Raw genomic sequence first — 15,965 nt, 5'->3', positions numbered from 1 at the left:
ATTCGATTATTACAGAGTTTCAGATTATTCAGATGATGTGAAAGTTTTAGTTTTTATGCCATTTGTTGCCAGATCCAATGGCATAAATCAGTAAGCAATAAACTTATGGGCTCTCTGATGCTAATGCTTGCCACCAAAATTGGACCTGTTCTTCATCCAATCATGCTGTTTGTTAGGTTTCTTTGGGGGTATTTGCAAAATAATGCTAAGCTTTTTGTTATTACTTATAAAAACAAACATATCAATCACAAATATATTCCAGGGATTTCTCTGTACTGATGTATTCTATAATTATTTTTCTTCTGTAATTCTTGTTTATTTTACAAAATAATAAATATATTCAGTGCATTGACTTTTATGCTTTTCTATGCATTATCCTCTAGGGGGCGCACATGGACAACGATTAAAATGAAACACATCTTCTTTTTATTGCACCATTGGTGTACATATTTGTTTATAGCATGTAGTTATTCAAAATGTATTTTAAAAAATTCAGCTGCAGTCACCGTAAGTGTCACATCTCTTCGATGAAGTCGTCTCCAAAGTTGATCATGTGTCTGAGCGCGGTCAGGATCAGTGTGTCCATGTCTGTGTTTTTGTCCATGTCGCCCTCACAGTAATTCTTCACAGCCATGATACAGTTCAGAGGGACCCCCACTGCAGAACTGAACTCCACCATCTGCACACAAAAACAATGACTCTGTTATTTATTTCTATTCCTCACACCAGACTGATCATTGTAGTGCTCAAACTGCCTTCATTACACATCTGTGCAACTTTGTCAGCAACTACTACTACTTCTATATTTTACCATTATGCAAAGAAAACAGCTTTACTTCTCAATAAAAGCAGGAACAGCATTATTAATTTTCCATACAATAAATTCTACAATGGTATAAAATGATTTGAGCCCTCGAGTTGTCAATGAACGTGTTTCAGTCACTTTTTTCCTAATTGTTATGGACGCCATTTTAGGACATTTTCTTATTCAGAAGGCTGGACTTTTTTGCTTTGAATTCTTCATTGCTATGATCTATTTCATAATTGTGCCATGCAAGAACACAAACCACCAGCAGAGGGTGCAAAGAGTCCATACTTCAGACTCCATAACAGTGTTGACCAGTGTTTGTGCTGATATTGACGATGTGATTGTGATGTGACGTTCATGACTGACCGACTCTTTAAGGTCTTCTTTATGGTGAACGGTTCGAACCAGATCTTAAGCTCTTCTGTTTCAATCAATTTGACCCAGAACTCCCCCGAACGAACACAAGAATCAGCCCAACAACGGAGCGGGTCATACCAGTGACAGATACAGCCTCTTTAGATTACATTTGATTCACAAACACGTTTTTCAAAGCGTGAATATCACTCCCATTGCAATTTTAGATGATTTAAAAAATGTTTAAAAGTGCCTTCTATCGTGCTTCTCTAGCTGGGGTTAATCAAAATGTGTATTAAAAAGAGCCAGTCTTTTGAACGGCTCTTTGAAATGAACGGATCCCAAAGCCACCACAGCATCATTAAAACATAGATTTGTTGCAATATTCCTGGAGCAGAGCCAAAGATGTGACGGAGACAGAACGCACTTGTGTAAACAGTCATCAGATTTTAGATGTTTAGGCCAACTCGTGTAAAACAGACCAGAGACATAACAGTTTCAGTATAATTGAGGAGAAAACGCTCATCAGGGAGACAGATTCAATATATGGCAGGTATGATTAGAATGAACAAACAATATTACGATGTTATTAACTAAATATAGATCTTCATATAAAATTTGACCTTTCAAATAATGATGGAAGTTATAGTACAGCATCAAACCCACCTTCTCCTTCAGGCCTTTGCTCTTGTAGACATTCCTGACGTCCTCTTCAATTTTATCACACATTCCGTCAATGTGAGTTCCGATCGCCACCTGCGGGATTCCTGAAGACACAAACTCACTCGACTCACTTGATTGACTCTATAATGAATAATGTGTGACAGATTTCGATGTGTGGTGTACCCAGATCTCGGGCAGCCTCTCGGATCTCCTTCATCTTCTCGATCACCGAGGCGTCGATGTCGGAGGTGTTGGCGTTCAGCAGACAGACCAGCACATGCACCTTCTCATCAGCCTTGGGCTCTGGGTTGTAATGGGGGTCAGTTTCAGACAATGACGACACAGGGTTGAACTGAAATACAAAATCAAATACAAAATCACAGATGGACAGTGAGGTCTGGAGACACACTGTAGGAACTGATCTCGTGATTCTAAACGCAGGCTGTAGACAAGAGTTTGACGCTGACAAGGGCCGCTGTGTGAAATCTTCCAGCTGTGGCTTTGCAATGTGCCCAGAGTAATTTGGCGTATGTCATAAGATGTTCCAGAGCAGTGGTTCCCAACCTTTCTCTCTCCATGACTCTCCATTCACCTGGCCTGACATTTCTTATTCAGTCTGGGGTCGGGGGTGATTTCTTCAAATTCCTGATGGCCGTGATTGACAATTATATGAATCAAAGCCGGGTATGACACACGCAGCATGCGGCGGATTTTGTAAACAAGGAAGTTAATGGCATCGACCAAAAGAGCGGAGATAAATGTAAAGGTTCTACACTGTTTTTACCACAAAAAAGGAAACAAGGAGTCAATAACAAGTCTGTTAAGATTGAAACGTAGGAGAAATCAATAACAAGAAAATCCTCCTAGAGAAGATGAAGCATCACTAACTAGCGGTTAATTTACAAAAAGCTGGAGTGGATGGCTGGACAGGCAAGTATTTCACCAGTGACCTCAACTACCTTATCCAACCTGAAAACTACTGGATTTTTGTCTAGATTGGACCACTTTTTCAGAAATTCTGAGGTCAAGTGTTAGGACTCAAACAGGCTTTAATGAGGACAAAACTCACATTTGCAAAATGTTAGGTTTTCCAAAAGAAACCCCATTACCAACAGGTGCAGACTATTTAAAGGTTGAAATACCTTGTATCCCTCCTTTACGTGTCCCCTCATGGCCAGTTTGATGTCCTCAGCTCGAACCCCCACATCGTCTCCACCCTCCAGCCCCATGATGTCATTGAAGACAAAGGGATAGTAAGTCTTGTCTTTCCCACGGCCCTTTTTGATCCGATGGGTTTTGTACTAAAACAGAGGAAGAGGTCAGTCCTGGGGTAAAACAGCTGAAGGTAAGATGAACATGGGAACCTGGACAGTGAAGCTCTTTGTGGCTGATTCACTGGTGTTAACAGCGGCTGGAATGGCCATCCTGCCGACCAGAGCACTGGTCACGGAGTTGATGAAGCTGGACTTGCCGGCTCCAACTGGACCATACAGAAGAAAACGAAGATGTTGCACTGAGTCGTCCTCAGGTTTGTACTCCGTCACTTCCTTCAGAAGGTTTTCGTAATTCCTGGGAAAGATTTCAGATTTAAGTTGAATAAAGGTTTATACCCAGAGGATTTGGAAAGGTGCGGTTCATTCTGCTCTCTCGGTGGACTCCAAAGCATGAAATGGGCATGGACTTGTCATTAAAACATAAAAATTACACATTTGATAGTGTGATTTAGGGAAATAAAATGACGAACAGGACATGACATTAACATAATCTCACAGCAGAGTCACACTTGTGTTCATTTTTGTGGCTACATAAAGTAGAGTTGAATGAACTTGAGTAATGTAAGTACTCACTCCCAGCGGATCATCCTCCATGGTTCATCAAACACTAAAGAGATGAAAGTCACCTGTTAGTTCCCGTTTTCGTTAGGTTGCTGCCCTACTTTGAGCTCTTCACCCAACAGACATTTTGTTGATTGAATCTGTTCCAAACATATATTGGCTGATACAAAACACACATAGCAGCTGTCTGAGCAGAAACATGTGTATAAGCAAACAACAACACAAGCAAAGGCATGACATTTTTTTGTTTTAAGCTTGTAAGCCTATAGCAGCATCTTGAGTTTTAGGTCACTGCTGCACTGTTAAAATAATTGAATACCATGAACACCAGATAATGGATTCACAAAATGCTGGGTTTCAGGTGACATCACAGCGTTCTAAAGGCGCATAATATATATACAGGCAGGGGGCAGGCACAATTATTTTGTTTGAGAGGAGCTTTTTGCTGTTGTCCAAAGATATCATGGACCGAGACCAAGATATTAATGATCATTTTTGTAATTCATAAGTGTTCATTTTAGATACTACTTGTGAAAGCGTATTGTAGTTAATAGGAACAACTGGCTCCTGCCGCCACATCATCACGTTCTAGAAAATGAAAACAACCAATACGACAAGAATTGAGCTGCAGGTGAAGTTACCTCCCAGTGGGGACCTTCCTCCATGGGGACATCAACAACACATTACTCATTGTGAGATTTTGTCATGTTTATGTCATGACCCAAACCTGACCGTAGCTAAGAAAGAAACAGAGGCTTTGTCTTTCAGCATCACATTTTGAGACACCATTTGATTTTGCTTGGTAACACTTTACCTTTATTTACCAAGTGTTCCTGAAATACAGACTAGAAATGTTCTGTGTTTGTTAAAGAAACATGTACTTTTAATTTCCCCGTTCAGAAAGCCACTTGTTAAAGACCCCATCGCAAACCATTGTATCCAAGTATAGATCCAGGTTTGCTTAAAGTTAATTGATTTAATTGCTCATTTAAATTCTTATCAATTATCTGTCAGGAACCTTGATCACATCTACAAAATCTATTAGTGCTTTTCTCAATAGAATAATTATTTGACAAAACGTCTTTGTTTTATAGTATGTAACACTCACTTTTTGGCATTAAATAAGAAATACTTACTTGGAGTGGGTGGAGCTTTGAGCAACAGAAAAGAAAGCATTATGAATTTCTGCAATTTAATCCAAACACGTTTAGCCATGTACAGTTAAATGGACTCACGAGGACGAGCGGGGACTTCGACTGCAACAACAGGAACACAGTGGGTTTGGACAAGTCAACAGACATGCTTTTTTGTAGATTTGTAATAATTTGAACTACAAAGATTCTTACCATATTTTATCACAGTACGCATCTCTATTGGAAATAACAAAACACAATATCAGAATCATCATATAAATATAATCACATGTTAATTAGTGTAATCAGGATTACTTTGACATATCTGTCTGTCCAGGTAGACAACTATGCCTCAATCAAACATTACTTTACAGATGACAATAGTACTGCTAATTTATTCACAGCTAGGAAAACATTTCACATCATGTAAGAGTTGTGTTTAAAGAGACTAGATGCACTACTGCCACCTCAGGTCTTACGTGTAACTGCACTTTCTATATTAAGCTCGTGCATGACGGCACTTCAGACCCGGAGAAAACTTACGTGCTCATCACTGTTTTTGTCTTGAAGCTAACGGCTAAGAATTATAATAGCATTAAGATTGAATGAGCTGCTTAGAAAACAATTGTCGGGGGTTTACTTTTTAGTTGTTTAATTTTTTTTCTTATATTAGCCATTAGCTCTGAGATTAAAAAAAAAAAAAAGTCCTCCTCAATGAACACAAAGCTTTCCCGCAGTCAAGTATTTACAACGTAATGTTTGGAACGCGTAGCCAGTGACTTCCATCAGTGTCTCACTGTCCGAGATGTTTTCTTGAACTATACATTGATTTGTGCTAAATGTTGTTAATCCTCATTGGGAAAACGAGAGAAGAAGGAGATCACACTCGGACTCTGGTGTCACTCATGTCCATAGAAGCCTATTGGGAATTTCCATGAATTACTCCATGAAATCAACTTGTGTCTATTTAAATAAACATAAATAGAAATACATAGAATATACTGTTAGATCGTTTCCTTAGGGTTACTGAATTAGTACAAAGTTAGTGCAGTGAGGGCAGCTCCTGTGACTCTGGATAAAGCAGGGAATGATTAAATAAATGAAAAAATTGTCAATGAGTGAGAAACATTACTTCCTGGGCCGTATTACTAATTTGTGTATTTCCTTTTGCAGCAGCTCTTCGCCTCTGGAACAATATTGATGAAAACCTCAAAGCTAATTTTGTTGATTTCTTGGGAGTTTAGAGGAACATCTTCCACAGAAACATTTGTCCCAAGGTCAGTGGGTAGAATTGGAAACCAATGTTCTAACAGAGAATGTAAGTGTTATTGCCGTGTTGTTTTGCAGCTATATCTCCACCATCGAAGCCTCCTCATCCGGCGGTGAAGCCGGTGAAGGCGTACCTCATAGTCACTGGTAAAACCCACAGGGCTGACCTGCAGTTCCTGGGACTGCTGAACGCTCAGGGGTCAAAGGTTACGCCCATAGACGACCTTCAGCAGAGCGATGTCATCCTCCTCTTCTGTCCTGTGGTGTCTCGGGTCGGGTCGGACGTGGAGGGGGCCGTCAGAAAGATTCCAGGTTTGTACAATGTGTGCGTCACAAGTAAATCATAGTGATCGTCTGTCCTTGATGCAGTAGAGTAAAACCTGACAATATAACAAACTGAGAGTTGGGATAACTTTCTGATCCAAGGGCCACATTGAGTTTTCACACTTGCTAAACGGCAGCTCTGCACAAGTTACCACATTCGCACAGTTCTTATTCATTAGTTGAATTTGTTCCAGAGTTGGAAGGTCCCCATGATAGTTACCTGGTACCCTGTTACCTGCTGTCTTAGGGTTATAAGGTTAGAGTTAGCAATTGTTCACATCCTAATCTCAATGTGTATTGACTTGAGAGCTTACAGCCTATATGTCAGTGTGATGCCTTATTTGAAAGCCAGAGATCTGTGGGAGTGAAACACAACTTAATCATACTAATCATAACCCAGCCCACTGATCAGAGTAACAAGTAACACGAACGATGAATGAACGGAGAATACGCCAAATCAGCAGTGTCAGTACACATGCGTGGGAATGTTCCGTTTGACATATAGCTTGCTAGTAATGCTATTTGTAACTGATGCGTCTATTTACTTAACCCCTTACCTCCCATCTGAACCGAGCACATTTTCTCCAGTTTGGCTTTACCCCAGTCCAAAAGCTTCTGGAAAAAAGCTGTGAAAATAGCAACAAAACTGAGACAAAAACAATGATGGAAATGTGACAAAAAAGTGAGAAAACATTGACAAAAAAAAAATGGATGAAAAAGTGGCAAAAATGTGACAATTTTTTTTTACAAAAATGTCACAAAAAATTGACGAAAAAATGACAAAAATGTGACAAAAAATAACCAAAATGTGACAAAAAATGACAAAAAATTGATAAAAATTGATGAAAACATTACAAAAAATTACAAAATGTGACAAAAAATGACAAAAATATGATAAACATTTGACAAAAAAAGTTACAAAAATGAGTTGAATACCCAACAAAAAAAGATGGAAAAAAAATCTAATGACGTGAGGAAAAAGATCCTCACGTCGAGGTTAATACAACAACTGTTTTTTTTTAAAATGTATTTATTGGTTTAGCTTTAGGGCCACGAGTTCTTTTTCTCTTCCCAGTAACACTGTGTCCCCGTTGCAGACTTGCAGCTCATTGTTGCAAGTTTTTTTTACCTCTGCATTACAATATCTAGTTTTTCAGGACATCCATGGCAGTGAGTGTTGTGTCCTGGGGCTCAGATCCAGATCTTGAGTCATGTTTACGGTCCAAAGTATTAGCGCAAGGCTTGTTGCCGAGCACTTGTTGCCTCGCAATGCAAGCTAAATATTTGTGGCATTTGTGCATTCACAAACACGGGATCACATCCATCTTGACCTGCTCCCGCCTTCACTTTTAAAGTGCATATGACTGGGTTGATTGCTTTTGAAAATTAATAGTAATAATTATCACTTTATTTCAGGGAAGCAGCTTTTAATGAAGAAATGTTGGACAGAAAAGTTATTTATATTTGACTTTTTAAGCTACTGACAGATAGAGGTAAAGTCCCACAGCAGTTTGACTCATTTCCCATTGGCATAACATGGTCGGCACGGCAACAGTTTAAACTTGTTTGCCTCTATCTATGTCACTTCCTGTCGGTGTCCAATAAGGAAGTGAAACTATAAACATCACAAAAATGGCCAAACTAAAGAAAAAAATTTTTTTTTCTTCTTAAATATAATTGTGTTAAATATGTTTTTGCAAAAAATGTGTGTATACGCGCTTTGAGAACGCAACAACAAAATACGAGGTATATTCAAACTAAATATTAAGTGGAATGAGTCAAGCCAGAGCAGATCAATCTGGCTCTTGTAGGTTAGAGAGAACGGCTCGAGTGTCCAGTATTTGGACCAAAGAAGTTATTGAACAAACCCCTCCACACACTATCACACTGCACTAAAACATTTCCTTATTGTTTTCAATGGCAATGTGTGTTTTCCTGAACTGTTTATAACATGAACTTTGCCCGGTATCGTAACTTTGAAGTGAAGAGCAAGCATCTTATATATCACATGTTTTTTATCATGATAAGTTTTTATCAACTCAACTGAATATGAGTGAATGACAGTTGCTCGACACGAAGGCTCACTGTCTTCAATATCTGCAAATTCACAGGAGGAGCACAAGGCAAACCGGTGGTCCTGATCCTGATGCATCACACTCGCAAACCCGACGAGGTCCTGGACCGGACTCAGTGGAGCGAGATCTACCCGGGGTCCATCAGCCTGGACGTCCACGTGCTGTTCCATCAGACCAGGAACGGGCTGCTGCAGTGTCCCAGGAACCAACACGCGGCACAGACTCTGCTGAGCCAGTGCGAGCGCTTCATGAAGGAGAACAAGTCACGTCCACACGTCCACACTAACGCTGCGAAGGAATTCTCTGACATAAACGTAGACTAAGGAGGTGCGGCAGGACGGTCTCAAAGTGCTCAGATTGATTTGGACAAAAAAAAAGAAAGAAAATATTGCAAAAGTGCTGCAAAAACAACCGCCACATATTTTCGAAATATCTAGAGGCGCTTATTGGTAATGCATCGGTGCCGGACCAACAAAACGGGATCACTTAGAGCAGCTTTAAGGCTAATTAAGGTGTAGCTATTATGAAGTGTTGCCATTTATTCCTTCAAGAGTGTGACGGCCTCTAGCTTTGCCGTCTGGTTTTGTCAATACTAATGTTGTTTTTGTGAGGTGACCACGGATGCGCCAGGGCCCGGTGTTTGCGGGTGGCCGCCCATAAAAGGACCGCCCCTTTCCCTCTCCTTGGCTGCTCCTCTGGCTCTGGCCACCACCTGGCCTCGGACATGCCACGCCACTTTTGCACATTTCTATATGTCTGCTTTGTAAATAAATGCTCTATGTTAGCGCTAAAACCGTTCCCGCTGCGTCCGTTCCGCTCTTTCAGCTGCGACCCCTGAGCCAAGGCCGTAACATGTAACATTGTAGCGCTCACACATAAGAAAATCCAACAATATGCTCGGCCATGTTACCAAAAACCAGTGCAATGCAATCCAGATTAAGCATTTGTGTAGGAACATAATCACCTTTATAAAAGTATATACAGTATATACATATTTGCTTTGCTTGGCGTTCTGTTCTGAACTAGTTGTTCATATTTCTATTTCATCGTGCATCTGTCACTGCACATTCATAGTTTTCTACAATATTACATAAGTTTTTATGATTAAGATTTCACAGAATATTCAGTAAGTATTGTATATGTAAAATCAAAGCTATTTTTGTTTTGTTTTATTTTTTTCTGAGCCATAGTGCAGTTTTTTTTATTTGGACAATTCACAAATTTATTGAACAATTAAGGCAAGTTTATTTATAGATACTTCTTGTACACAAGTCAACTCAGTTAGTGCAAATATATGTGTATATACTTTAGACTTTGGATACTGATAGGGTGACCACCTCAAATAGTAGTGCTATAGTAATGCTTCTTTTGGAAATACTTGGTAGTCAAACAGTGCTACTATGATGTATCCACTAGGGGGAGCTCCAGTATAACACAAAAGTTAATATCAGTTTGCACCGGTATAAAAAATAGAAAATAAAACAGTGAGTTGTAAACAACACTCATTATAAGTCTTGGAATTATATAAAAGTACTTTACTTGGTAGTCAAGCAGTGCTACTGTGGTGTATCCACTAGGGGGAGCTCCAGTATAACACAAAAGTTAATATCAGTTTGCACCGTTATAAAGAATAGAAATTAAAACAGTGAGTTGTAAACAAAAGTCTTGGAATTATATAAAAGTACTTAGTGAAACAATATTCAGATTAAAATGTAATACTCATGACTTTGTTTAAATGAAAGGCAACAATATGATTAAACATTCAGACAAAATTATTTATAATGAGAAAAAAACAACAACATAAGAACAGACCGTCATCCACTACATTTTGTTGAAATTCTACATTTTTAATAATCTGTCAATAACTCGATGCTTCACAGCATTGCCCTGTTGTAACAAACCAGCAGGGGGAGCTGTCGGTCCACTCCCCACGTCCTGCTCCCTTTTTGAAGGCTGAGAGAAGAGAAGGAGGCCGGGCCGCCGTGCGTTTCATCCCTGGGACCTCATTTTCCACTTAATAACTAAATTAGCTTTGCACTCGATAAATGTTGCATCATCGCACTCGCGAATTCATCTGATCCAACTAGAAAGAGCAACACAGAGTGAGAGGCATTCTGGGAAAAAGGGGGCGACAAGACAAGTTAAAGACGGAACGCAAAACTTGTCGCTGGGTTTGAAATTTTAGAAAAAGTAAAAAATTGTTAGAGATTAGATACAAGGCTGATATAATAAAGCTTTTGCATCTTTAGGATCAGGTTTTTAGAGTTTTTTTTCCTGAACCTCAACAAAAAGGATCAGACTCACCCTTTGCTTATGTCCTTGACATTTGTCCACTAGCGAGTCTGAGACCCAGTTTCCCACTCTTATTCATTCACAAATATTGACAAGTTTAGTATACACGTGTAGCACGAAAGGTGACACAAGATGGCACTGTAATCCAAATATGGTCATTTCCTTTCTGAAACACAGGAGAAATATACATATGTATGTGCAGACGTTACACACCTGTTCCAAACCAGAGATGGAGATGTGTGAAGTAAACCATCAGCCCCTTAACCCCCACCTTAACTTCAGCTTTACCCAAATCTAAAAGCTTCTCAACTAGAGCTCAGTAACGCCTACCTAAGCTAAGACCTACAGAACTGATCGTGTCTTTTTTGTTCTTTGGTCGACACATTTATGTCACATTTTTTAAGCTTTTTTTTTTAAAGTTTTCATTTCTTTTTTTCTTGTTTTTGTATGTTTTTTGTTGCTTTCTTCATCGCTTTTTTCCCTTGATTTTTGATGCTTTTGTATTGTGTTTTCACCCTCTTTACTCATGTTCTGGTCACTTTTTTGTTGTGTTTTTGTCGCTCAATTGTTGCTTTTTATATTGTGATTTTCAACCTCATTTTCGTGGCTGTTTTGACACTTTGTTCAAGAAGCTTCTAGATTTGGGAAACTGGAGAAAAAGTGCTCAGTTCACGTGGGGGTTTTCCAGACTGAGATCTGTTCTTGCCTGAGCTTAGACGAGTTGATATGTACCTGTCTGGTCTTTGTGCCTGTGGAAGAGCGTGGTCGCTTCCAGCTTCACCCCATTTGGAGCTATAGGAATACATCGGGAGAGGCCAAATGCTAACAACATCTTTGGTCGTTTTGACAGGTACGTATCAACTCGTCCAAGCTCTGGTCAGAACATATTTCAGTATGGAAAAATGGTGGCCTGTTCCTTTAACCCCTTAACTCCCACCTAAACCGAGCACATTTTCTCCAGTTTGGCTTTACCCCAGTCCAAAAGCTTCTGGGAAAAAACTGAGACGAAAACAATGATGGAAATGGGACAAAAAAGTGAGAAAACATTGACAACAAAGTGACGAAAAATGTATGAAAAAGTGGCAAAAATGTCACAAGAAATTGACAAAAAATGGACAAAAAAATTGCAAAAATGTGACAAAAAAATGACAAAAATTTGATTAAAATTTGACAAAAAAATGACAAAAATGTGACAAAAAATGAAAAAAAATGTGACAAAAACTGACAAAAATGTGATAAAAAATTGACCAAAAAATGACAAAAATTTGAAAAAAAAAATGACGAAAAAAATTACAAAAAGATACAAAAATGAGTTGAACACCCAACAAAAAAATGATGGAAAAAAATTTGATGACGTGAGGAAAAAGATCCTCTCGGTTCAGGCGGGAGTTAAGAGGTTAAGAGGTTAATTTTTAATGTCTCATTCCTTTTAGATTCCATTTAGATTTATGGACATGGACTGGTTGTGGGATATTGTATAAGGTTTCCTCATGTCTTACTGATCGTGTATGAAATTGTGTTTATGGAATGGACTTTTGACACACTGTATAACTGAAACATTACCGTACAGTATAATAGTCCGCTCTTTGCTCATCATCATATCCTGTTTGTTTTATCATCAGCTAAACATTATGAATCTCAATCATCGATCATTCACATCGAGATCTGGATTGTGATTAATCCTGCGTCCTTACCTTATACTTTACCTCCAGAAGAAGCTCTCAGGAAACATTCCCGCAGTTTTTCCGCAGTACGTCACAGGTGGAAGCTGCGTCTGGTGGAATCGCTCGGTGTCTCCTCCTGCGCTCCTGTCTGAGCTTTAGACACTTCTCACACTTCTCTGAATAACAGTGTGAATCTGACTCATCCTCTTGACATTTATAACCAGCCGACTTAACTTCCACATGTAAAAGGAAAGAGAAATGGACAAGTTTATACGTCATGTTGTTGCTGGTGTTTTAAAGGCCATGTACCATGAGGGAAGAGGAGGCGTGGACATTTTTAACATTCTAGCTACGCTCCAAACTTCATTTCTCACTTTACAAATGTATTTCTAACTCCGCAAATTCTTCACATCTTCACAAACACCAATCGCTAAAAATGATTTAAATTTGGATGTACGAAACGCTCCAGTGTCAAAACAGCCAGTGAGGTATTCAAACAGTGGGTTTATACAGGTCCAATTCAATGCTTTAATGCCTTTTTTACTGGCCAAATATTACAGAAAAAAAGGTGCCAATTTAATTTCTTAAGATTTGCAAACATTTCATCAAACAGAAGGAAAGAAAATTGGACAAAAAATGTGTTAAATTTCAGCCAAAACTGTAACTGAACTGAAGAGCTGAATATGTTTTCGACCATCATCTTGTTTACCAATGTCATCGTTTTACAATACCCCTCCTGGAGCGGGGTTTGAGCACCCGAATGATCCTGGAGCTCTGTTGTCGGGGCTTCGTGCCCCTGGTAGGGTCTCCCAGGGCAAACAGGTCCTAGGTGACAGGTCAGACAAAGAGCGGGTCAGAAGCCCCTTATGAGAGACCAACAGGCCCGGCTAGAATCATGAGGCCGTCCATCTATGGACCCACCACCTGCAGGAGGAGCCATAAGGGGCTGGTGCAATGTGATTTGGGAAACTCCAACAGCTGCCCCCATGACCCGGAAACGGACAAGTGGAAGAAGATGGATGGATGGATCATTTTACAATAGGTTTAGATTTAAGGCCTGTTTGAATCTAATTGAATGCTTTTTATTGACATTAAAGGAACAGGCCACCGTTCTTACATACTGAGATATGTTCTTACCTGAGCTTAGACTAGTTGATGCGTACCTGTCTGAGATGTTGCTAGCATTTGGCCTCTCCCAGCTTATTCCTATAGCTCCAAACGGTGGTGGAGTTAGTTGGAAGTGACCAAGCTCTTCCACGGGCATAAAGACCAGACAGGTACGTATCAACTCGTCAGGTAAGAACATATCACAGTATGGAAAAACGGTGGCCTGTTCCTTTAAGGCCATGATTTTGACAACATCCATTGAATGCCCCATGGAAACCCTGTGATTTGATGATGGGAGAGTGTGACCACCGCACAAAGCCTGCACCAACACATCCCAAAGATTTAATATTTTTCTTTGGGTACATGTGATGCCTCCCATTAAACACACCTGTAGGGTGCATTGCCTTTTTTTTGTAGCTCTGTCCATGCTTGAATAAAGGACTTTTGTATTTGAGTGCCTCAGAATGTTTTGACTGCATTCACGAATCTGCGTCACCAGCCAATCGCCTTTCTGCTCATCATCATCCATCATCCTTAATGGGGCTACGATCTGGACTCAGTGGCGGCCGAGACATCTCCTGCTCCTAAATGTGAGCCTCATGAATCCTGGTATTGTCATCTTGGAATACGCCTGTGTCATCAGGGCAGAAGAAATCCATTGGTGGAATAACCTGGTCATTCAGGATGTTCAGGTCGTCGGCTGATCTCATTCTTTGGGCTCATCGTGTTCATGAACCTCGACCTGACCAACCACAGAGACTCCAGAATAGAACAGCTACATTTATATGGACCCTTTATTATTGGTCAGGCAGTGAATAATATCAAAATACAGTATATTGATCAAAAGACAGTATCTAATCTAATATAATTCATTATAAAAATGATATACGATATATCACCCATGACACTAGCCAAAACCCGAACCAATTAGGTGAGAACTTCATTCTAATTGGAGGGTTTGTAGAGACTAAACTGGATAAATCTGTCAGATGGAACACCTGGGTTTCAATCTGATTTTTCTTGTTTCTTTCTATATGGATTTTGCTTTAGCAGCTAATAGAGCAATAACCATAATCGTGTGTATGCAGTCCAGCCCTAATTGTCACCTTTATTCCTCATCCGCCACAGTAAAAGAGCCCAGCGTGACCCACCCCTCGCCGCAGCGTGCTCAGGGGGGCACGGCTCGCTCCCTGGGGGTTAATTATGTCCACTTTAAGAGCCACTATGGATCTCAAAGACCGTCTCCGCTTCTGCCCCACACGGCGGCTGTTATCTCCCCTGTCGGCACGTGCCCCAGTCTGGCCCAAGCCGGGCAGCTCATTAAAGCGACGGACTGCGCACATGACCGGAGGTGAGGCAGGTACTGGAAAAGTTACAGGGGAAAAAGTGAAAAGAGTTGCTCTCTCTTGTCTTAGTATTCCTTCTGTTAGATAGCGGGGCTGCAGAAATCAGATTGGTTTCTTTGATGTGATGCAAACCAAGTACATACTTCATCAATGCTTCGTATGTTTTCACGAAAAGGAAGATTGTGAAGTGGACATCCTTTATTCAACAGCACAGATGGCATCCAGACCTCTGTAGATTATTCAAAGGCCATATTCCTTTGCTCAGATCTTGGAAGTCAAGCAAAGTTGGTCCTACCTGGGTGGGGACCATGTGGAGAGGGTGGTTGAATATGGTCGGAAGCATAAAAGTCATAGAAACAACAGTATATGTGTCTGACTACACACTCTGTAGCTAAATGCTCCCTGGACATATTTAAATTGAGCGTTCTGTCCCCATACCAATGAATCATGAAGCCAGTCCCTGTGTAAAAGTATGCCGAGGTCTGGTTTGTCCGTTTCATTGCATATAAGATGATATTTAGTGGATATTGGATGTGTATCTGACCCACAAAAAGCAGAAGCTTGACTGAATATGATTTAGCATTTAGCTCAAAAAACACTTTTAAACGCTAATTTGTATCAAAACTTAGTAGAATCTTAAAAGATCTGTACTTCCATAAATGATCTCTAATGATTCTATGACTTCACGTAAATGTGGTAGATGGGTTGCCAACAGCTGGAAACATCTGGATTGTTCATAATTTGCGATGTTTGATTGCTAAAGGCTAACGCTGAAATGTTTTCCGGACTCGCTGGCTTTAACTATCAAACGTCAATCCTTTTTATTTTGCGTTAGCATAACCATCGGAGTGAATGAATAAAGCACTTTGTAAGAACAATGCATGATTAGACCACTATTAAAATCGCCCCAGGGTATATTGAGCGCACACAACGAGCGTGAAGCACTCGCCTCCCCTCAAACACGCACTAACGTACTCCTCTCGATGTGCATGTTTTGTGTACATACATACATATGTAATGCAAAAATCAACATGGTAATTGTCCAGAGCCCATAAAAGTCAATGGGCGACTGAGAGCCCTACCATGAGGTAGCAA

General features: G+C 40.0%; 1 protein-coding gene across 1 annotated transcript; it reads right to left on the bottom strand.

The window, feature by feature from the left end:
• Window positions 1–514: 514 nt before the first annotated feature.
• LOC306970650 (interferon-induced protein 44-like) lies at window positions 515–3,686 on the bottom strand (the record flags this gene model as incomplete). The annotated part of the gene is made up of 6 exons (XM_079566679.1): window positions 515–679; window positions 1,829–1,929; window positions 2,009–2,177; window positions 2,968–3,126; window positions 3,190–3,394; window positions 3,673–3,686. The coding sequence occupies 6 exons, from the start codon at window positions 3,684–3,686 to the stop codon at window positions 515–517; spliced, it is 813 nt and encodes a 270-aa protein (XP_079422805.1).
• Window positions 3,687–15,965: the final 12,279 nt, after the last annotated feature.

The sequence above is a fragment of the Gobius niger genome (genome assembly GCF_951799975.1).
Source record: "Gobius niger genome assembly, chromosome: 11".
Classification (NCBI taxonomy): domain Eukaryota; kingdom Metazoa; phylum Chordata; class Actinopteri; order Gobiiformes; family Gobiidae; genus Gobius; species Gobius niger.
Note: the sequence above shows the minus strand (reverse complement) of the source record. Positions and strands in the feature narration are given on the sequence as shown.